This window comes from Plodia interpunctella, chromosome 4 (assembly GCF_027563975.2).
Source record: "Plodia interpunctella isolate USDA-ARS_2022_Savannah chromosome 4, ilPloInte3.2, whole genome shotgun sequence".
In the NCBI taxonomy this organism is placed as follows: Eukaryota; Metazoa; Arthropoda; class Insecta; order Lepidoptera; family Pyralidae; genus Plodia; species Plodia interpunctella.
Window position 1 is genome coordinate 5,893,712 of NC_071297.1, and position 24,516 is coordinate 5,918,227.

Sequence of the window (24,516 nt, forward strand, 5' to 3'; positions counted from 1 at the left end):
ATGTTATTCATCCAGTTTGCAGCAACTGATATTACCTTGTTGAATAAATCTAGTTATTATTCATAGCCTTGGTAACCAAAGAGAGTGATGTGTGGTCGCCGCAGCCAGGATTGCCAGTCTAACACATATACAAATATGGTGAAAATATTTTAAGGTAAAAGCTACTGAATATATTTGTCAAAAAAATTTAAATACATGATCTGTTAGATCATGTTATTAAAATTACTGTTTAATTCATCAAACTTGTACGCGATTACGTACATAAATGCCAAAGTCTGTTTATCTGTATATTTGTCAGTTTGATACGTTATCACTGGGATTTTGGTGAAATGTAGAACAGATGTAGTTAATGATACGAAGTCGAACACAGGTTACCGTGGGTACAGCTTCGGGCTTTACCTCAAAGTGAAGAATAGAGCGAATTGGAACTACATATATATTTAACCTCAAGCAAGAAGTTTTAAACAAATCTTATTTAAAGGTATTAGAATATGTACTTTAATAAAAGGTCTGACAACTAGAGATGCCAACAACCATATGAAGTGGAGACAAAAAAGTAGGAAAGCGGACCCTAGGCTCCAACGCTCAAATAGCTTGGAAGGAACCGGGAACACGGTCAGATAAGAGAGAGAATATGTACTTTACTATTTAATTGAACTGAAGCCACATTTTCTTAGTTTTATTATTAAGGCTATAGGATTTAATGGTTAGTTCCAAAAGTAGATAGTTTCTACCTCACTTGTTGTTTACACAAATCGAATCAACAACTCAACAAGCTATTTTACGGAGACAAAATTCTTAGAAATCTTAGGAAAAAATATTATGGTATGACTTATGCGTAGTATAAACACACAAATAGGTTATTCATATCTATCACTAAACTTGAATAGTCCAATAACAAGTCTCGGACAGAAATACCAGGAATAAGTATTACAGGTATCCTTTTCACGAAAACAAGATTGGTATTTATGTTTATTGAAGTTTTTGTGTTTCTGACTTTTGTTTGAATACTTAGGACAAAATATTACTTTGGACATAATATTTATTTAGCTCGACAAGTACACAAAGCCGGGTATACTTTTTTATTTTTGTTGATCGCGACACGTATATACAGGTCATGTATAAACCGTGTTCACATTTTAACTAAAAAAGCCTACAGGCTTTTTTAGCAGAACAAAGACACATCTTTGGTCTGAAAAATATACGAATATAAATATGATTTAATTTTAATCGTTGTCGTTTAATTTTAAGTACGTTAAGTAAAACTAAAAGTACTTTTATTAGATTTCAGTCTAAATTGAATTGTTATTTACAGATGCAGTGACATGAGATGAAAGCGTCGCGGATGGAGCGGCCGACGCGGCGCGCGAAGGCCGGGTCGCTCAGTGGGCTGTCCGGGCCCGGGGCCCTGTCCGGTCCACCGGGCGGCACGCCCAGTGTGCGCCGGCAGCGCTCCCTGGAGTGGGGCGGCGACCGCTACAGCAGCAGCGACGACGACCGGCCGCCGGCGCCGCCGCTCGCTGACAGAGTCTTCGCTTCGCTTCTGGCGCAAGCGACGCAACAGTTTGATGGTCAGTGTAAATTCATCTTCATTGTTATGTCTTTAGGTGATATTAATTAAAATATGACACCACAGTGTTAGCATATGTTGCAGTGCTAGTTTTTCAGATGGACAATATAGTCGTGTAGATGAAAAATGCCATTATCTGAAAATTCATCTCTAGCATAAATTCCTTTTATATTCAGCCTATTTAGCCTATTTCTATTTAGGTGATCATTTAATTATTTACTTTATTATTTTGATAAAATACCAATGAAAATCTCAAGGACGTACGGTTTGACCTTTCGATTGTCCCGATGATGGCATAAAAAGATTACAAAAGGTGCGTACTTGCAAACTTTGCTGATTACATCTATGGTCCTGAGATATTTTTGATAACTTTCGAAGAGATATAAAATTTGTGAGTACTCGGATAACAAAAATGCTTCTAGGACGAAACTACCATTTCAGATTAAATACTCGTCTATTTATACCAACGGGGCTTAAACAAACCTCATTTTTATAATAAGGGAGGTAATTACATCTTACCTAGCGATCAACTATTGTAAAAGAATATAATAGACAATTGATACAAACATATTTAACCATGTTCCTCGAAGCGTGCAGTTCGACCGTGCTCAGAATTTGTTATTCATCGAGTGACACGACCGAAGGTCCGCGCAGAGCCCTAACAAGTGGGATCATTAGTGGAGTGATCCGGGGGTTTGAAAGACGCGCCGGGGGAAGGGGCAGGGCAATTGATAGGGGAGCACCCTGCGGTAAGCTTATGAGGAAAACTTTACACGTAAACCCAGCCTTGCCATCCTTCTGTCATGCCAACTAAGGAGTTTATGAAGTTGTAGGTGAAGGTGTCCCAAAGAAACCATAGTTTTATGTAAATTCAATAGTTAGATATTGGTATTCTTGACTTAACAATGATAATTAAATTTAACACAAGTATCCGAGCACAGTTAAAAATCGAGAAAAATTATGTCACCAAGTTTTGTTAGAATATTATGTTAAGATCAGTAAAAGCTGGTTTGTTTAGTATGATTATGATATCGTCCGTGGTATTACTTTTGGGTAAGTTTCGGAAGTAGGACAACAATCTTTTAGGCTCTGCGCATACTTCCAATATTGCAGAAGTTTGCGCTGCGCCGTTACCTGGCTCTGAATATCATAACTAAATGTACGCTGCGAATACAAAAATAATTTGTAATTTCGTAAACAATTTTGTCTTTAAATGTTATACCTATTCGAACATTGGAATCTGGTTAATGTAATCACGATTAAAAGATAATTGCTTATTTTATATTAAACTTATTGCGATTATTTATGTTTTTCATAAATCAGATAATACAAATAAAACAAAACTTGTTTTATTTGTATTATGTGTCCATGGATTTATTTTATTATTTTTTCAACTACGATGTTTTTAATATATACGAGTACTCCACCGTAGCGTGAAAAACAAGCACGCAAATTTATATTGAGACTAGTAGATAGAGGGCGATTTATCGTGTTATTAAGTGAAATCGATTATTGGAATCAATGCAAGAAGAGGACAATAATCTTGTCTTATCAATCCAAATGAAATGATCCTTTACTATTCGATTGCGACAATAGGCCAGATTAACAATGCTCAGCGATAACCGTCTTCCTGAAACACATTCAAACCTAAACAAACTAATATCAACCAAACAAACCCAACAATAGAGTTGTTTTTAGAATGTTAAAGTTCGACCAAATGTTAGGCCAGGCTTATGACGAAAATTTTGTCTATAGTAGCAATGAGAACAAACGTGCACTGTTTCAAAGCCTATGTTGTTAGTTAGTATCGATTCTAATGTTACGTAACTTTGTGTGTAGGATTTGCTGAATGCCGACTTTCGTTAAATTGACATTGTTACGTTTAATACCTATTTAGCATGTTGTTTACAAATATTTTACAAACTGATATTGCTCAGTTGTTTGCTAAATTGGTTGTGAAAATTTTTATAAAGTTACTAGATATTCCCTTCTGGACTTACGAAACGAGTAATTTACTTATTTGATATGTTCAAGATTGTTCTTTAATTTTTTGTTATATTTTTCTGCATATAAAAGCCATGAAATTTTCACAAATGTCATTGCTTTTATCAGAATGATAAAAATGTCCAAAGGAATATGATTCAAAGTTTTACGTAACGCCTTTTAGTAAGTAAAACAAAAAAATATCGTAATTCTCAAAACTTCTTTGCCGAAAATTTACAAGTAAAAATTTTATTTTGTCATTAGAAATATTGTATTATATTTTCATATTTGCTGTTATTTATTCTCAAAATAAATGAGAGCAAATATTTTTGCCACTTCCTATCTTCATATGGCGCGCTCCACAGTTTCATATTTGTACGGCACGCTTGACTGTGTTATAAATATTTACCTGCGCGGAGCGATGTACATAACATTATCATAAAGGTTCATGTTATTGCGGCTCAGATATTACCAGCTAAACTTTCTTATGTAACCCGATATAATGACGACAACGGCGGCATTACCCCTTCCTGTTTGTAAAGTTCAATTTCAAAAACTCAGGCATTTTAAATCTAAATATTTATTTTTACGCAAAAAGAAAATGTAAAAAGATTTAACAATAACCAATGTGTCTGCTTAAAAATAAACGTTGGAATTTCGAAGATTTGTTAACAATGCTGTTTTCTTTTGATCCTTAGACGCCTCGTACGACATTCACAAGAGTATATATAATATATATATTAATTGTAATTTCTCGTCTGGGTTAGACGAGAAAATAAGTAATAAATTTCAAATTGAAATTTTATATATGCAAATCATACACCTAGGATTAAATTGTGTTGTTCTTAACTTTTGATAAATAAGTTTGTGGAAAAGTTGACTCGAAAACTTACATGATTATTTGGGTTGTTTTTTTTGTAATGATTATACAAAACATAGGATCTTATACAAATATTGATAATCAGGTAAGAGTATGAAGGTCCAAAATTAGTTGAAGACGTTAAGTATTTTTCTATATAATTAAGTAGATCCAAATATTATAATTTATTAAGTACACGTGATTCATTTAGCTGTGAAAAACAGTAAAATCTTTTAGCTTTATTTACCTATATAAGCTCGGATTTAAGGATCATCAGAAAGGAATTCGAGAAGGATTCATTCAAATTGTTTATTATATTGACTTTGGTGAAATAATTCAAATTCATTCGTCTATAGCATTGAATTTCGTCAAGTATGTGATATTAGAAATCCAACGACGAGAAAAAATTGAAGCACCTGAAGATTATATTACAGAATAAGTATTGATCTACAGTGCAGTGATTTCTCGATTGTTTACCATAGCTTTAACCTCTAGTTCACACAAATGTAAAAGTGAAGAAAATGGCGTATTTTTATCGTTTAATATACGATTATAGCAAGCTAATTTATATTTTAATTGTTATTTAAAATATATTTCTTGTGGTTCGTTACACGTGACTTAAGAAATATTTTTTAGCACTAACTGTAATTAAGTTTGTATGAAATAAATTTATTAAAGTTATTAAAAATATGGTTACTAATTAATAGAAGTGTGAATTCGCATTCGTATTGTGTAAAGCCACACTCGTAGCACTGCTACGACAAACTCGTAATAGTACTACGAGGTACTGGTTGCTACGATATACTACAAGGCATTTCTTACACTTTATTAATAAAGGATGTCTATATTTTAACATTTATCATGACGAATCCTTTTATAGACCAATTTAGATCTTGTTTCACGATTCCGTTTTCTATTAATGTTCTTTTTCTAAGCTAAATATTGTTTACGCCATTAGGAATCCTAACACGAGTTGTATTAATGAATATATTTTTCAGATTCATAATGATATTGCTTATCCTATAAACCATTTACCAACATGGCAAGAATTTAATAAAATCTTTTATTCAATAAAATGGGTGATGCCTTCCTACTTAAGCGTCGAGGACCGTTTATTGATTACTTCAGCTATCTTGCGATTCGCTTACGGATATTACTTTATTTTCTTTTGATTTCACCGTCTTGTTTTGAATAATAAGATCCAATAAAATAAATTTATTATTAGAATTGACAAGTGCATATATCTCAGTTTTTGGATGAATGATCTTATTATATTTTTGCGGGTAAAATAGCTGTGTGATGAGATTGACAACAGTGTTTTTAATTAGCAGTAAATTCATTTCTATTTTTTTTTCTATATTAACCTTTTCCCACGTGGTGAATGGAACCAAACAATTTTTTTCTTTAAATATTGGTATGGACAAATGGACAAATATGGAAGGAAATGTTCACCAAAATAACAGCAGTTATGCGTATCGACATGAGTAATGTGTAAAGTGCCCTCGAGTCGTGAATAGTGTCGGGTAAACATTGAGTTAATTGGCTGATGCCATAAAATGGCAACACTCGCTGCATTAGTTTCAACAGGCGCTGTTGAGAGCTGTTTGTGAGTTGGACATATTGGAATTACCATTTGTGTCTTGTTTTCAAGTTGGCTAAACCTTACATCGTGGATTTCATAGTTTTATCTTGACTCTGGTTATATTGACTATGATCGACTTTTTGTTCAGGCGTAATTTCTATATTTCCTATCGTTTAGCTTATCCATCACGGTCCTCCATCAGGTGTTCCAGTTTTCAAAATCATTTATACTCTATATTTGCCCAGGCTTAATAGCTATATAACAAAAAATTTTAGCATTCTATGTTTAGGTATAAAAATCGAAGATCTGAAACATCTGATGCAGACTCATGATGGTATAAATGTCGAAGATCCAGCTAAACTATAAAAAATAAAGAAATGACGTCTTAAGAAAAGTTGTTCAGTTTGATGAGCATTTCCTGTTGAACTATAAAAAAAATTTTCTTACGCTTTGTCTGTACAGTTAAATTTCTCTAATAATTTTGATTCCTTACCAAAAAAGTCGCGGGTATCAGCTAGTAACTAAATAAATCTTACTATTTGAGTATAATTGGTCATAATCAAACCTAGATACAAACACACATCTCATTATCGAGTTCTATGAGTAGGTTCCATCTACGTCTGATTATACTCGTTGTTCATGTTTAGGCTGGTCCATTTGACCGATTTACTAAATGTTCGAAGACCTACTACAAATTTTGGTGTTTTGCTCATGTGTATATACTATATTTTATCGGTGATAAAAGTAGGTACAGTTTTATTTATTTATTATAAGTTAACGCCTTAATATCAATTTGCTCTGCACTCGCTAAATAGAGTAGAAACTTTGTTGCGATGTTTTCTTTAATTTATTTTATAGTTACGAGTATAATTCAAATACTTTTGTTTTAATTTGTTAATATACTTCTTTTTAAAGTACTATTTCTATATATTTGTTCTCATAATAATGCACACTCAACACATAGTAATACGATCGTTTTTATGCATTGCATTAACCTATGCTATAATCTATGCTATGGTCAGATCAGACATGAAATCATAAAATTCCGAGCAAGTGACCACCTACGAGATTGAATAATTTACAACAGTGCAAACGAGGGGTCTAAAGCCTGCCGACATGCTAATGGCGGCTTTTTGGGGTTGTTACCGACATTACCTTTGCGATGCCTTAATGTGATTAGTCCCGACGTTAGTACTTCCAGCTTTTAATGCATCGCCGGACAAACTAAACGCATTTCCATATTTGAAGGCCATAGCAGACATGGATGGGGCCGATGGGATCGATGATACATCAACTGAAGCATATGGATGCATATGGTTTTTATATAGAAGGGTGAGCGAAACCGCTTATGGAATACAAAAAAATACAATATAACTAGTACAAAATTGCATTTTTTATGCTGACTTTAACATAAAATATAAGCAGCGCTTTTGTACTTACTTTCCTTTCTTTCTTTATTTTGTTTCTTGTATGTTTGTGTATATAAACTGTTAAATAAATAAGTCAAGTTAAAGATGAATTTTTGTTTAATTGTCTATAAAATACTGCATGCTTGCTTGTAATGTATACAGATGAAAAACCTTATGTTTTCAAATTGTTCTGTGTCGTAATTTGCTAAATCGAACCGAATAATTCACTTGTGAAGTGGTAACTAATAACTATTGCCCATAAAGTAACATGTATGTTGTGCTCTAAGTGATCGATGTCTCTTGATAACACCGGTGTAGTGTGTAGTGTAGTGTGTACCGCATGGGTGCTCAATCGAACGACCATTGAGCGACGGACGTTATCCAGTTAGTGGATTTCACTAGAGTTTCACTTCGGTGGAGAATTTTTACGGTAGATATAAAATATATAACATACCGATTTACTATTATTAATTTAAAAAAATAATTTAGTCGGATGTTAATAAACAAATTTTCGGCATACAAAAACAATTCTATGGAAATTGAAAGCACCTAACGTTTTCTCGCCTGTGATAAATAAAATTTGAATACTCAGTCATACTAATCATCACAGCTGATAGGTAATATCTAAGATAGCCCTGAAAGCACGGGCATGCGAGAAAGAGAGCAAGGATTTAAACATAATGTATATTTAATTTAAGAATCTAGTCATGATTAACAAACGAAATCTTGTAGATGAGACTCAAAATTATCTCTCCGTGTAGAATCAGCTTATTCTAATTAAATTATTTAGTTGCTAGAACCGTACATACACATCTAGGATTAAGAGTAGTCAGATTTGGCAACGGCGGAGATCTTGTTTCTCTATTTCGTTTGACTCATCTTTTGAGCGGAAATTAAGCTAGTTTTTAGACATCAAGCACGATATTTCTAGATACATTTATGATTGTTTAATACTCGTATTTTCTTGTCTAATGAGGTATTGTTAACATCGGTGCCAGATTCAGATATTCAAGTCGTTTAAACGCATGACATGAGTCATACTGACTGTAGTGACAAGTAGTAGCATACACACCAGTACACTAAACTGTCAACGAATGTCAAGTTTTCTTTAATATTATACAGTTTGATATTTATATTTATTTAGATAACAAACTATTTGACCTTAATATAATACATAGATGATTGATTGATTGACAATCATTTAGGAAACAATTTTATTAAATGTGAAAATTTTGCGAAATCTACGATTTTGTGACAATAATGCTACCAGTTGAATATATTATAATTAGTTAATCCTGCGGGCACCCGATCATTTAACATTATTAGACTGATTATAATGACCGGCATGCCGCTAATGACGCTTATGCAAATTAGCTGTGTGTTTGATTGGACAGATACGCGCAGCGTCACGGAGGAACTCGACACCTACGAGTATTTATTTATTGATTTATTTGATACTAGCTTTTGCCCGCGGCTTCGCTTCGGCACCAATTTTCACCCCTTATTATAGTCATTTTGGGGGTGTATTTTGAAAAAATACCCTATATTTGAACTTGCCTTTAAATGTAAAAATGGGGTATTTTCATACATCAGATATTTATCAGGTATTTAGCCAAAATATTATCAGCATTTTTATGTTTCTTCCTAGACCGCTGTTCTACTGTTTCCATTTCGCACACATTTTTAGTAGTTAGATTATAGTAGATTGATAATTATTTTGCTAAATAAGTACATATTTCGATCGTTCAATATTTCGCCAGCATAAAGAAAACATTTAGTCACAAACTTTATATTAAATATTTTGACAATACAATCCTAGTTCTAATCTCCAAAAGCAATTATATTAACTGCGAGGGTACTCTCTCAGCAATGAGACGAATATTAAAATAAGAACGCTGTAATGTTATCCGAGAATGGAAACAGTAAGGCCGGGTAGTTTCCATTTCATTTTGTATTTTTCTCTTTACACAAACGGTATCGGTGGTGTTATTAGAAGCAAGCCCTGTAAGTACGCAATATTCTTTCCGCTCAGAAGATTCCTGGTCGGGCTATGCCCCGTTATTGCATGGAAATTCTGTGTGCAACTTCATCGAGCTCCTATCTTTTGTATGAGGCACTCGCACAGTTCCTGGCTTATTGTTTTTCAAAAGCGGAGGCACCTGATATTACCTTTTCAGAATCACAAGCAGTAAGGTTTATTCAATTAGGCTGTATGCAACCTTTTATTGTGTTTGCTGTGTTGTTGACTGTTCGACGAATGTTAAAAAATTTTTCAACAGTGTTGTTTAGTTATATGAACAAAAAAAACATATTAATAACGTTGTGTGTAACAATCATAATATTTTGATACAGTCATAAATGTTACTATAATGTAATCAATCATGTAAAAATAGATTTTTACTTACAATATCAGAATTTTATATATTATGGCTTACAAAAATGGCGTACCATTTAGCATTTCGGCATACAAAAACATGACGCGGCACGTGTGTCAATATTCTGAACATCACAAAATAAATTTTCAAATTATGGCCCGGGGCGAATTGGATGCAATATTATGATAGATGTCTGTTTGGTGACAGGTGGCTTTGTGCTCGATGGCAGGTGGTGAGACGTAGTTTACCAACTTTATTGATGCTTTATTGAGCGTTGAGGCGTGGTCGAGAAAGCTCACAAAAATATTTGTACAGACATCGCTACATACTTAAATGCTCATTAATAATCATCGTGTTGCATTATGCCCGTCATACCATTGCTGAAATAGGTAAATGTGATATTAAGTGAGAATCATAACTCAAAATAAGAGCTCGTTTCAATTGGTTTTTAAATCAATATAAAACAAGACAAATTATTTCATTTGACAGTTAATTAATATTACACATCACCTCTAATTACTGTTATGAAAACAATAGCTTCTTGAAAAAGTAAATTTCAAAATTTTAATCTTTTTAAATTACACAGCGCAAAGTAGACAAAGAACCAAAACTAGATGTAACAAACGTCTACCTACCCTCATCATTGTGGATTTGTAGCTTCAAATTAAACTACCGTGGCTGTGGTGAAGTGTAGTGTCGTGTCGTTGCACTTTACTGACGGCATGCGGGTGGTTATCGCTGATAACTGATAAGCTAACGTCACTGTTGGACGTGTTATGGGGCATTGCTAATGCTGGTCTTTGAAGTGACCTTTTGAGGACTTGGATTAGAGATTAGTTCATGTTTCTGTTTTTGCGATTCGTCCTTTGCGGTTGAAGAGGCTAATCGGATTGTATGTTGTTGTCGTGGAATCAGCGAATCAAGTTCTTATTAATAAGTTTTAAGTATTATGAATCTCGGTTATTTTGCTAAATAAGGACTTAATGCTAAGATCATTATTTAAAGACAGTCAACTTTTTTGTACATTTAAATGAAATGCAGCAGCCATCATGAACAAAATTTTCGAAATAAATACCTGTTAAGAAGTTCATGCATTTATAAAGATATTTTTTAAAAGCATAAATTCTTTCCACACTGCAGAAAATAGTGAAATTAAAAAGAAAGCGCACTCGAGAATATGCGTCGAGAGGAATCCTATAAATCTCGCGGAGTTCAATAGCACGGCAAATACTGTCTTGATAGTCCAAGTTAAATGCAATTTACTGTAGCACCCAGCTTCTATCTCACCGGGATGCAATACCTGTTATGAGAGTGGTGATTTTACTAGTATAATGTTTATTGAAAATTGGCTTTGTATCTAATCCTATCTTACTTTGACATTGGGTTAAGTAAAACATATGCACAATATATTTAACGTTATTTGCAGCTGCTGTTCATCTACTGTTAAAAATACAAAAGAGACTGCGATGAATAGTAAAGTTGGCTGAAGTGAGATTTATTGTTAACTGATGACGCATCTTTTAATGTTCAAATATCCAGATATATACAAAATAGTTGAGTACAATTGTACTACATGAAACCATGAATAGTTTCAAGACCCAGCTAATATTAATATTTGCTAAAATAAAACCGCAACTGCTATCTAGTTCATATACATCCAAAATATTCCCTTTATCATTCAAAAATAATTCATCTACTTAACTTTTTCTTTTATGCTAAAATTCTTTGAAGTCGAGGAAAGCTCCCAAAAAGTAATTTTATTAATTACGAGTCAGGAATTCAACAAAGTTCCAAGCCAGAGAGGTCCTTTTCTTTCGTGAAGCGATCCATTATCTTATGAAGATTTAGAAATTCCTGTGGTGTGCGTCTCGCAGCACCCACCTAGGGTTGCCACGATTCAAATAATAAATTGCATGACAAAAGAATCTGGGATTATTAAGTAGAACTCAAAGAAATTACTTTAAAGGAGAAAATTTAATAAAAATTATCACGAGACTCATATTTAAAAACCATTGCTCAATATATTTATAGTTTTGTTGAATAAACAATAAATATTCTTTATTAAAAAAATGAATTTAAAAACTTGTTTCAAATTAATTTCATCGCATTTCAATATGTTATTTTGTATTCCAGATAGCTGACCTAAGTCCATTAAATTAGCGTCAGGATGCAACACAATTAATCCTGTCCAAAATTTAAACCATCTGTTAAAGATGAACAGAACATTTTCCAGAGATTTATGATAAGTGCCCTTTAGCTGATCGACGGTAGCGCAGCGGCGTCGGAGAAGGGAAAACAAAGGGGCGGGTTGGCTGCCCTACGGCCATTTTCTCTGCAAATGTTGCGTTCTCTTTGTAGTTTTGTTCTGCGAGAAGTCAAGAGAGGGCGCCATAGACAAGCTCATTTACCCTCTTTAAACCCAGCACTCACAGCTGACTCGAAACCGCAGCCGTGGTAGTAACAGGTAACTTTAACGGGTCATTAACATTGCATTATGTTGTTGCCAAGTACCGTAGATTAAACGAAAATTCAAAGTATTTTAATTACGAAAGTAATTCCATTTACCGATAGAAAGTTAATTGTGATGTTGATTAAATACATTCATAGGTTTAATGTTTCTTAGGAGCTTCGTTCGAAATGTTTATAGTAATTACAAGAATTTAATTAATTAATTGGGGTATCTCTTTAGCAACAATTGATAAACTGTAAATGTTGAAAGTAAACAGGACCCTTTTTAGTACCTTAGTATCTACAAGCTTTTTCGGACTATTTGTATATTCTATATATAAAGAGATGACCTAATGAAAATAAAACATAATTTCTTATTGATTTTTTCTTCGCCTGATTCAAAATTCATTTATTTTCTCTTACAAATCCTTAAATCTAGTAATGACTAATTTGCAGTTAGTAATGACGAAGCTATACATATATATCATAGACGATAATGCACAGACACAATTCGATTGTGAGAGACTGAAGTCCAAACTAAGCAGATGCTTGTATCTCAGATCATCAGCCTCTCCCCACTTAAAGTAGACATATTACATTTTTGCATTATCATTACATTATCATTACATTCATGCACATATACTTGTAAAATTACTAATTAAAATAAATTCTAAAAAAAATAAAAAAATAAAGAGAAAGATCAATATATAATACATATATTAAATAATTATTAAAATATGTTGACACAGACACAGACACAGACATGTTTATTTTTTATATAAATTTAAATATATCATTGAATGGAGATGGAGACTTAGGACTAATTTTAAGAAGTGAGTACTTAATTATGATTTACCCAAAATATTTCATTTCGAATCGCTACGATGATTTGAAGGTAATGCCAACGGTGTAGAAAGGGTCCCTCAATAACACTCGAGTATTATTAAACATGTATATCTAACCCACGAAATCCAGGCACCTGTCCGCCAGCAATCTTGTGAAATATTCAATCAACCGTGTTGGGTAACTAAACAGAATAACCAATTAGTCGCTCCGTACATAATATTCATTACCTGCTAAAGGATACATGTAAATTATTGTCATACAGGGGTGTTAAACATATATTACGAGCCCATCTGACAGCGTGTAATAATTCAGCGTGAATTATTAAGCAGCCCTACGGCAGGGGTCAACGATTTTCTTTGTTAACAATATCTAAAATATACACATTTGTATATGCTACTGTGAAGTAAAATTTCCCATTGTAACATTTGAAGTCCTGTAATATAAGATTTTATATATCAATGCCACTATATAGCATTGAATACATTTATATTCAATAACTGCTACTTATTCAACAAAACTTTTTATGCGGAATACATCACAACAACGAAGTATGGATGTAACAAAGCATGTGCAAATGTTCAGTTCATAAAAACGATCGAGATTGTAAAGTTTGCTCTTCCCCTCGCAACTTCTCCCTAGTTTTTGTACTCTTTGATGCGAGAAGAAACAAAAACAATACACTCGAAGGAGAAGGGTGCATGCAATTAATATCGAAACATACTGCAGCATGCAGTAAAAAGAAAACTCGGTTTATGATAGGGATTGGAAATTATAGCTAAAGGCTAGCGGATATGAGCGTTAGCTGGCATGTGCGTGCACGGATGTGCTCCACTCAGAATAATTATTTGTCTAGCACCAATTTCAATACATTCTTATCACAGCAATAAACTTTAATTACTCTTTTGGTGTATTTATCGATTTTAGAGATTGTCGCATAATTGTATTTTTTAATAACTAAGAAAATGATTTCTTTTCCTAAGTTAGCACATGTATTTTATTTTATGATTTTTAGCATCTTGCTATATATGAAACATAATGATAGTGCGATTCGTGCAGTACGTTTGGTGCTATTGAAGTCGGCTGAATTGTTGAATGTGCGGAGAGAAAATTTCAATAATCCCCATAGGTTTGCGAACGCGGCACGCACGTGTCCCGGATTACCCGTAATTGATGGGGCCCATGTCTAATCTCTGCACTTTGCTCTGAGCCCGGCCCTGTCGCCGCGAAAAATTGGACTGTTCAAACAATGTAATATATGCATTCGATATCGTACCATACAGCTTTAAATTTATTATTATTATGCATATCCTTAACAATTCACGGCTCACAGTCCGGTTCTGTTAGAGACTTGCCTGGGGACATATGTACCTATATATATGGTGGTTATAGACAATTTCGATAAATACTGCAGCAAATTTGTAATAGAGTACAGAATTATCCAGTTCTACTTCAAATTACCTAGACTCAGACCAAACCTAAAACTAAAAATATTTAAGTAAGAACAATCGCTAAAACCGTTGTTGATCTTCCATTGTTTTAATCCACTCGTGGATCCAAGAATAGTAACAACTAAGTTTATCTTACACAATAGTTAGATCAAATAATTAATAGCATTAATTTATTTATATCTGGTTAGTATCTAAACTACAGTAGATATATTTTATCAACCGAAAGCCTATTTATAGGGTGCAACTAAAGACCCTTCCCGTGTGATGAATCGACCACACGATACGGCCACGCAATCTGAGGCCTGTTGAAACGCAGACAGATTGATCTGCGCCAGTTTTCATCGACGCAAATTATTGCATCACGCATTTATCTTTAACTTTGCGTCGTTGGTCCAAAAATAACTACCACACAGAGTTGATAGTCTTTTTCCTAATGTCAACCATGTAAAATTTCTTATATTTCTTTGTAAAATTACCTTAAAAATTCTAAAATCAACTGCGAAGTTAGACGAAGAACACCGTGAACAAAAGACAAGGCAGTGATATTTATGTATGCGAAAAGTTACTGGATTCTTAAAATTTCTTGAGGAAAAATGTAATAGAAATATCTTCCTTAGCGTTTATTCGTTAAGAGCGTAATTTAGTCGGCAGCCCGGCGTACTATTCGCGTGCTCGTCTTATCTGCGGATATTTAAATTCTCGCCCGAGCCTCAAAATAGTTCAAATTAAATGGAGCTTGTAAATTAAGTGTTGCTATCACGCAAACCCAGGGAAATAGCTCTAAGTGGTTTTTGTGCGATCTATTAATTTATCTGGTATTTCGACGCTATCATTAGATGTAATTGCTGTTTTGAATAATTGGTTTGAATAAGACATATTGCTAATGGTTATACCAACTTGTTTTGTTTTTTAGATTTTTTAAATGATAGAACGATGCGACCTATTTTTACCAGTAGATGTTATTTTTTTCGTACCAAATGTTTAGAGCTAAATTTGATATTAACTGTAAGAACTATTCTAAGGGTGGGTTGCACCGTCAACTTCAAAGTCAACTTTAACGTGTGCAGGAAAACGCAAAGTACCTTCGCCATTTTGTCTGTACGTCACCGGAGTGTACGTTAAAATCAATGTCAAAGTTCACAGTGCAACTCACCCTAAACAGATGAATAACTACGAATCGAGTAATATTGCATTCATCAAAATAAAGGAGAACTAACTAAGAGAAACTCAAAAACTAGTTATTTTTTCATACTTCAGTAAAACGAATTTAATAACAATAATTATTAAGATTCGGTTTGTAGTTAATTAGGCTGACAATATATATTAAAAGATTAGTCTATCCAGGAAGAAATAAAATAAAGGAATATTCCCATGATTCTGTGAAATAAAAGAATAGAAATGAGTGGCAGGCAGTGAGCGGGACGTGATGAGGAGAGGGATGCGGCAACGATTACTCTCAGGGGTAAACACCGACGATTGAATGTGAAAATTTAATTCAGGTCATTTTTATCACTTCAGTGATAGAATCTATTATTTTCCCTGAAGAAATTTAACATTATGCAAATATTTAATAAAATTGTGCAGATTAATGGTGCATCTATTGTGGATTGTAAACTTTTTTCCATTAGTGCGAACGAAATTGGAACTGTTATTATTAATATTTAAAGGTTCTTCAATTCCATGACACCACAACAGCATAGAAAAGAATATAATCGTTAAGAAGAAAAACGTAAGAGACGACATGCGCTCGTTGGTATATAAATCGACACACACAGTTATAGAGCTGTGGTGGAAATGCAGGTTCATGCCCGAGGCACAAAAGACTTTGAAAAATGCAAATTTCACCGAGGGCGGTGACGGCCCCAGCTCCCGGCATTTAAATGCAACCTAACTTGTCAAAGTTTGGCGCTTTGCAAATGAATGCTAGGTCTCAGCTCAATTTATTCCAGGGTTTGTGCAAACCACAGCTTGTTTTTCTCTCCTTGCATTAATGATTTTAATTAATATTGCTACCACGGTTCTAAAGCTAAATCTACGCATTAGATGACTTAATATTTTCTGCTCTGTGATTGAGACCTTCAGTAATCACTAATTCATATTTACAGTATCATAAACAAAGACGAGTCTAATAATTCAACTGTCGACGACGGCAACATGGTATCTCTCTTCGATTAAATTAGTCGATTAAATTTTCATATTCAATCTTGAGTTGTTTACTAAAGGGAGGCATCGCGTCGGTGGACGGCATCGTCTTCTGTTGCCATTTCGACCATATGTTCAATGCTGTAAGAGCCAAAATTGATTGGTGCTGTATGAGTGAGCGCAGTTAAATATTCATTATCTATGATAAGAAAAAAAACAGCCTGATTTGCCAAATATTGGTCGAGAATATCTGTTATATACATTATTCCATATTTGAAATATATTAACATATACTTTTATGTGGTTTATCACGTAAGTATATATAGTTTAACAAAGTACCTGCACTAATACACGTGTGGTATTCAGACACTAAAAAGTCAGACACCCAGGACAATTTTTCACACGAGTAGGGGTTGGAAAAATATAGGTTTTAAAACTTGGTGTTATACTGAAACACAAAGTCTGTGTCTGTATATTGATGACTAATAAACTGAATATCTAATGATATACCGGCAACGGTCTTTATTTAGTAGTATTTACTGCTCGACTGTGCCGCACCTGTATAAATAACAACCTTCCCTGCAAATTGTATTTCATAAACGCCAGTTACGACAACCGTAATAAATTGCCGGAGATCTTGAAATAATTTCCCGTAATACTGTTTCTGGATGAAGTTCATTGTTTGTGTAATATCGGCGGAATGGCCGACTAATGAATAAGGATAGTAGCAATCGTTTTTCCAGATTCCAGTATGAAGATTTCCGTGTTGAATGAATAATGTTTTATTCGGTACTTGCGGTCAAGAAAGCTATTTTATTTAGTCCCCTGTTGCAGCGTTGTGTTTCTTCACACACTTTTATCCAGCACATAAAGTGTTACAACAATGTTATTAAATTACAAAACTTTAGTAATATTAACTAACACTCCAAAACAGTTTCAATAAAGGCAAACAATGATAATTACATAAAGGTTTTCCAACTAAACCTATACAATATAGCAAAAATAATGCGGTTCAAAGTTCTGAATCAAAATTTAATAATAAAATTACACGCGGGTGGAGGGCTTTTAACGTGGTCCATGTACTCTGTGTTTACATTGCGCTATTCTGAAAGTACCTTTCTGAGGTTGTAATACAAATTGAGTTGGCAAAATCGCCGAGAAACTAAAACAAGGTGTTTAGTTTCGTATCGCCGGGGGCTACACACACACCGACCGACTTAACTTTCATTAAAACATTCAAAACCTATATAATATTATTCCAGTTGTGAATTCACAACCCTCAAAATTGTTTGTGTATTTTGACCGTAACAAAAAGTTGTTAATCAAAAACCCTTCTAATGTTATCAGATGTTAATGATGGTGTATTTGTGGTATAATGACGACTGCGAATTAAGAAACTAACTTTTGCACATGACTTTTTCCTCGTGAATTTCCCACAGAATTTTTCTTATTTTATGTCATTCTCCGAACTACTAAGAGAACCTTGAAAATTTAAAGGTAACAAACAAACTCCCTGTATGTTATCTATATATGTATATGTTATAAAATATAGTATCGTTGTGTTAGTATCCCATAACACAAGTCTTGACCTTACTTTGGGGCTAACTCAATCTGTGTGATTTGTCCGTACATAAGTATTTATTTATTGTATTAGGTGAATTGAAGGTTTTAATCGTAAGTATAGGTACGTATTGTTCGTAGTTTTCAACACTTATCTATCTCTGACAATAGCTACATAATATATTTTGCCTTCCACTTTCAGCATCTATATAAATACTTATGTAATGATATATAAACCGTGCAGCAAGAATAAATATAAATTTGAATCACAGGATTTTTAGACTATATACCTATTCAATATTCTTTAGATGATATCCATTTAATTCTATTTAGATGTAGATACTCCGATTGTACTTTGAGCAGTTTAAGCGTGCGTTTGTTCAACATGTTTGGCGAAGTAGTAAGGCAGGCCTTGCCCGAGGCCTCCTACTTGCCTCGCTGCCCGGCTCCGCACACATTCGCTTGTTATTGTTTAGAATTACCTATCCAAACAAACCGCTTCATAAATTCCGAACTTTCCACCCCCAACTTTTATGCTGACCTATTTGAGTAAAGAACTGAAAATTATGAGCTTGGCTTCTCTGTTGACTACAAGGATCTCATAAATAATACGTGGAAAGAGACGATATTGAATTTCTAATGTAATCAAAAATGTCCCTATGGGATCTGATTTGTTTCGTTATTAATTTTTTTTGGTCGCGATTTCGTACGCGTATAGAAATTTGTTTTTTTCTGGTCCCGTAGGAATTTTGGGAAGTGGAGATCATTGCACTACCAGGCAATGGTCTACTAGAAGTTGTCCTAGTACATCATTGCCTGTTAGTTAACTACGGATGAATGGTACGAATCCTACAAATATTATAAATGGGAAAGTTTGTGAGGTTGTACAATGTACATATGTGTGTATGTTTGTTAGTCTTTCAAGCACAATCTACTGAACCGATTGTTATGAAATTTGGTACACCGCTAGAATACAACCTGAATGATTGATTGATTTCGTTTCTAACCAATCTAACCATATCTCAATCAAATGGTTTACCATTTGATTTCTATCCTATTGTATTATGTATAGATATAAGTCAAATGGTTGAGATAAATCATAACCGTAACTCCAGAAGTAATGTTACCAGCAGCCTCGGTGTACCTGTGGTATAAGAATCCCGTACACAAAAAAAAATTCGTTGCAATATTACTGAAGGGTTTTATATATAAACACTTTTACTACTACTACTACGCTAGCTCAGTGACCCCAAATAAACACTTTTAAACAGTACTTTTACTTTGGCTATCTATGAACTTTCTATAAGTTTTATTTATTGATAAAAAAATAAAATATTGTCAAACAGATGAGCAGCGTCGTATCTACGGCTCCGAAGGCGGGGAGGAGCTACCCCGATATGTCAGCAGCCCTCAGAGACAATCTTCACCCTTCCCTCATGAAAGCACAAACCGCCGCTTTTACAGAAGAAACAGGAATTCTAAAGGTACTTTATATGTATAATAATCTAACATAACAAAGCTAAAGAAGTAGTTTCCCCAAAAGGGATTGTCTAGCAGTGTGATCGAAATAGCTGGTAAATATGGACGTGCTGATCTCCGGATCTGAAGCTAGTTCTATTTAAAAGATACTTTCTGTTTATGAGAGCTACAATCAAAAGGGAAACTACAGGCGTTTTGTTTGTCACTGGCACAGTGTCTCTGAAAATTAATATTAATTAAACGTGGCCTTCAAGTTTTGCAACTCTTGGCTCTATTTATGAGATAAATATATTTCCTGTATGAAAAGTCTATCATAATCAAAATATAAGAAATGCTTTTGTGCTTAGGTGAAGAGATGTTTAGTGCTGAGCCGAGTGGCACCATTTACCGAAGACGAGGTGACGACTTCACGCTAGACAGCAATGGACGCGCGCGCCACGGCGTCACTAACGGTATTTATTGTCTACTGTCTTTGAGATCTTGTTTACCTCTTAATGCTCAGTTTATGGACATGCAGCACGTCAAACAGCCCACGCTGTATGTCGCGTTGCAATCAAACAATGGACTGTTTGATTTTATGACGGGTGAAATTGTGACGAGTCACAAAATTATGTGCCGTGAACGCTCTGATAATGCCCCGTATATTTGTAAGTCAGGCAGGCTGCACTGCGTACCGCGCTGACGCCTTACGTGTCCGTGCCACCCTCATCTTCTTCACCATTTACGATCAACGTCCTTATGCGAAGTCCAACCATTCCCTTTCAACATTCTCTCAAAAATTTTAAACCGCTGTATAATTTTACACAGTTATTTAATAAGCATAGTTAAGTTTTGATTACACATAATTGAAATGATCCTTCTGCTTCACATTTTCACTATCTTGTTTATTTATAGACAATATTGTCATGCACAAACATATAATTATAATTGTGCATCCGTCACATTCTCGAAGCTTAATTCTATGGCATTCCGAAATGTAAGGAATGAATGAGGCATTACACACATTCAGAGCCAGATGCCAGTTTAGTTATTGTAGTTAGGCATTCTATGTAGTATACATTATACGTCATATATCGTTATAAGCGTAATTCGGGGTTGGGTGCATGCCTTTGATAAGGATGCCGCGCATAGTTTCAGCAGGCGCACGTGGTTGAGATATACATATATAGGCAGCATTGAGAGCTGTCGACTAGATATTTGGGGGAGAGGGACGAAATACAGTAACAATAGGACTTAATAGTATCTGCTATATGAGCTATATTATTATCAATTAAAACAGGTGGCCATTAAAGTGGGATATTTGATCGATTGAAATAAATAATAATAATAATAATATTAATAACCCTACAGGCACAAATGGTGCTGGCAGCGGCGAATGTGACTCGCCGCCGGAGCCAGCGCCCCCTGAGGTTCCCCCACGAGGTCCTTCGCTGCACGTCACGCTGAGACACAGGCCTGTCCCGTGCGAGCAGACAGCGGAGCCCGACCGCCTCTACTTGTCTGAAGGTAATTGAAAACCTCACGTATGTAGAACTTTGTAAGATTACGTAAAAGTTACGATAGTGGAGGCAGTGGTTTTGTCGCGCGGCTCACACACTCGCCGCTCGCACCGCTTCCTTGATGAGTTAGCTAATTAAATTTCCGCCGTAAATGTACAACCGAGTTGCGTTAAGTAGGCTCTGTTCTTGTGTATATACTTCGGCTGAAGTTTAATCGAATTGCAGCGTCCGCGGGCGGCCGCCACCAAGTTTGCTCCCGCTGACAAATTAGCCACTTGATCTTGCTATGCCCGAGGCGCGTGTACGTAAAGAACTCAGACTTTTATTCCCTTTGCGACGCGCTCTCGACTTTTTTATTTACACTTCGCTTTTGCATTAGCTTAAAAAGTTAATAAATTTATGTGACTTTTCCGAGTTCCATTCCCTTTACTGTTTTGCTTCTGGAACTAGGTGTTCACAAAACCGCAGGTCAAATGTTCACGGCATTACGGATGTAACGAAAGAAGGCTAAATTTGATTTGGACGAAAGCTCGAGGATAAGGCGCTTTGATGTGGCGCACCACTCGCCTCTCGCGCCGCTGAAATGGCGCGCACTTACAGAGAAACTCTTACCGTAATTTAATTTTTATGATAGCGCATTGTAAGTGTCCCGGAGTGATTTCAATTCGGATTTGTTCTACCACTTTAAGGTTGGTGATCTCATAAAAATATCGGTAAAAGGAGGCGTTTGGCGTCTGGCGTTTAATATGAAAGTGAAATCTTAATAAACTCGCTGTCTCGATGAGCCCTCGAGACGAGTTTGGGTAAGTGTCGATAATGTAATCGGTCGACTGGCGCACTGATAGGCATGGAAATGAATTAGGCAAATCCTGATTCAAACAAGAAAATAGCCTCGAAAGGTCTTGAAAGTTTAATGGAATCGAACAGGGCCCGACCGAAGTAGACGGAAGTTTGCGTGGGTGACAAATTGGGCACTTGACCCGCGCGCCCGGCAGCTCCCGAGTGCTTGTTTCTCGAGGACCGTAATAAGTTTAACTTAAAGTAAACTATATTCACTATTCCCTCTAATTTGTCCTTCTGCTCCGCCTCGCGACACTCTTTGCAGTTTCAAATTAACATCTGTTTACTCGCTACAGCAAATTATGACTATACAAACTTGAATTTTGTTTTGATTTTACATTTGTTTGTTTGAATGACTTTTAGTTTTACAATACAGAGTAGAACCCGAAAGAAATTGTCATTACACATACGTGTTCTCTTTATTCTCTTTTTAAACAATGCTTCTGTTTATTTATGAAAATTATTGCTTAAAATTTATTAAAAGCAGCACAAACTTGCTAAAACAAATGAATCAGTGCTCGCTCAGACGCGGCGGACCAGCGGCGGCGGTGCGTCGTACTTGCGGATGCAATATTATTTCTCGCAGAAGTCTCGGCCTCTTGCTTGAAAATTGAAACCTCCCCCGAGACTCACCGTAATTTAATTTTTACGACGCCGTATTGTTAGAGCTTCCGAGAAGAGCTGTTTGCAGTTAAAACTCAAAACACAGTCTCTTGGTATTATTATAATGCCTTGTTTCGTATTAAACAAGAGATGGAACCACGAGCTGATGCGATTAAATTTTCGAAACTGGACTGTTTTCATAAAGTTGTAGTATTTATTTTGGACAAAGTGTGTTTCGCGTACCTATTGTTATAAGTAAACTTTTTTCCGAATGTATCTCAGAGCCATCTTGAATATCACTTTAGTATAGAAAAAAATATATAAAAACAAAAGCTTTCATACTTTAGATTTAATAAACAAACAAAAGTGTTTTATGCATCCATACTTACTTTTATTTCTCTCCCTGATTGTGGAATAAAAACGATATTACTCCTTTTAACATCGCGGTAAAATTTATATTACTCAGAGTACCTATTCTTTGTCGGCACTCTTTTGTTTCATTTGGAGAATGTAAAACTGCAAGTCTAATTCCATTATGCTTTTTACAACAATTTTCATATCATCGTATTGCTTTAATGTTAGAGTAATTGAAATTAACTGAAATATAAAACTTATCTTCAGAATACTGTTACTCTGTTTTGTTGGATTTTTTACGGCTTTTAAGTAAGTTGATAATTGGAATATACAATATTTGTAATATTATCTATAATATGATAAAAATGATAGATTAGTATTTTTGTTTTGCAAGGAATAAACTCAAAAACTACTGGACAGATTTTGATGAAATATGACACAGAAACAGACTAAACCTTCAAGAGTAAAATAGGCGACATTTTTTATTATGGTTTTACCCGAGCGAAGCCCGGACGGGTCTCTAGTGATTTATATTTTGAGAAATCAATATTGACTTGATTCCATAAAAATCTTGTGTCAAAGATTAGCATTTTCAAGTATTCAAACCTAAGCTTAAATAAAATGTTCCTAAGACTAAGAAATAGCCTTATTGTCCAAATCTATACATATCATAAAACTGTAAGTGGGCTATGTCTATACATAGAAAATATTACACCAACACTTTTATTTTTATTTTTGTCTGTCTGTACAATTGTTCGCGCTTCATCCAAAAACTAATGGATGGAATTTGACGCGAAACAAATTACCTTATTTCTCATGTACTAATAAAACATTATTATTTCCACAATTATTATGCCAGCAGCAAGGTTCAGAATTAGAATATAATAGGGACTTGAACTGATAAAGTATTCTCCAAGTTTGAATGAAATTTCCCCGTAATTTCCAGAACATTGCAACGCATTCATAAACTCTAGCCACTCATAAAGTGAACTCGTTTGCGATCAAATCCGACATTGTAATGTTTTGAGTGGGACCATAGACTAAATATGTCAATAGATAACAGGATATGGCGAAAAACTCACTCGTTACGCGAGTTTACACAATATTTTAATACATTTAAAATCTAATTTGAGCTTTATCATACATTAAAAATCTATTCTTAGCTTTAACTTTAACGCTAACTAATCAAAATATAATATACCTATTTGATATATATGATTAAGAAAATATCTTCTTGACCGATACTTTAGTTCTGACTAATATAATATGTAGGTAGGTAGTTCAACGATTAAACTAGTGATCGATAATAAAACCTAACTACTTGATTTGATTTCCAAACCTGTATTCAGATATAAAATGTGTCTTTTATTTTTTGAAGATTACAATTTAGTATGGATCTCTGGCACTGTCATATTAAGGTTTATCTCTTACGTAAATAGATTAGCAGAGTTTGTTGTCTATTTCCATATATATCTGTAGAAGAGGTCCTCGATCCACGATACTCGGAGTTTTAAACATC

General features: G+C 34.5%; 1 protein-coding gene across 2 annotated transcripts in view; it reads left to right on the forward strand.

Moving 5' to 3' along the window:
* The window catches only part of Ten-a (Tenascin accessory), a 273,620-nt gene that overhangs the window by 58,450 nt on the left and 190,654 nt on the right, over positions 1-24,516 (forward strand). For both annotated transcript variants that reach the window (XM_053744516.2, XM_053744517.2), the window contains exons 3-6: positions 1,316-1,571; positions 19,569-19,706; positions 20,049-20,153; positions 21,052-21,207. In XM_053744516.2, the coding sequence (XP_053600491.1) occupies positions 1,331-1,571; positions 19,569-19,706; positions 20,049-20,153; positions 21,052-21,207 (640 nt within the window). In that variant the 5' untranslated portion in view covers positions 1,316-1,330. The remainder of the gene's footprint in view (positions 1-1,315; positions 1,572-19,568; positions 19,707-20,048; positions 20,154-21,051; positions 21,208-24,516) is intronic.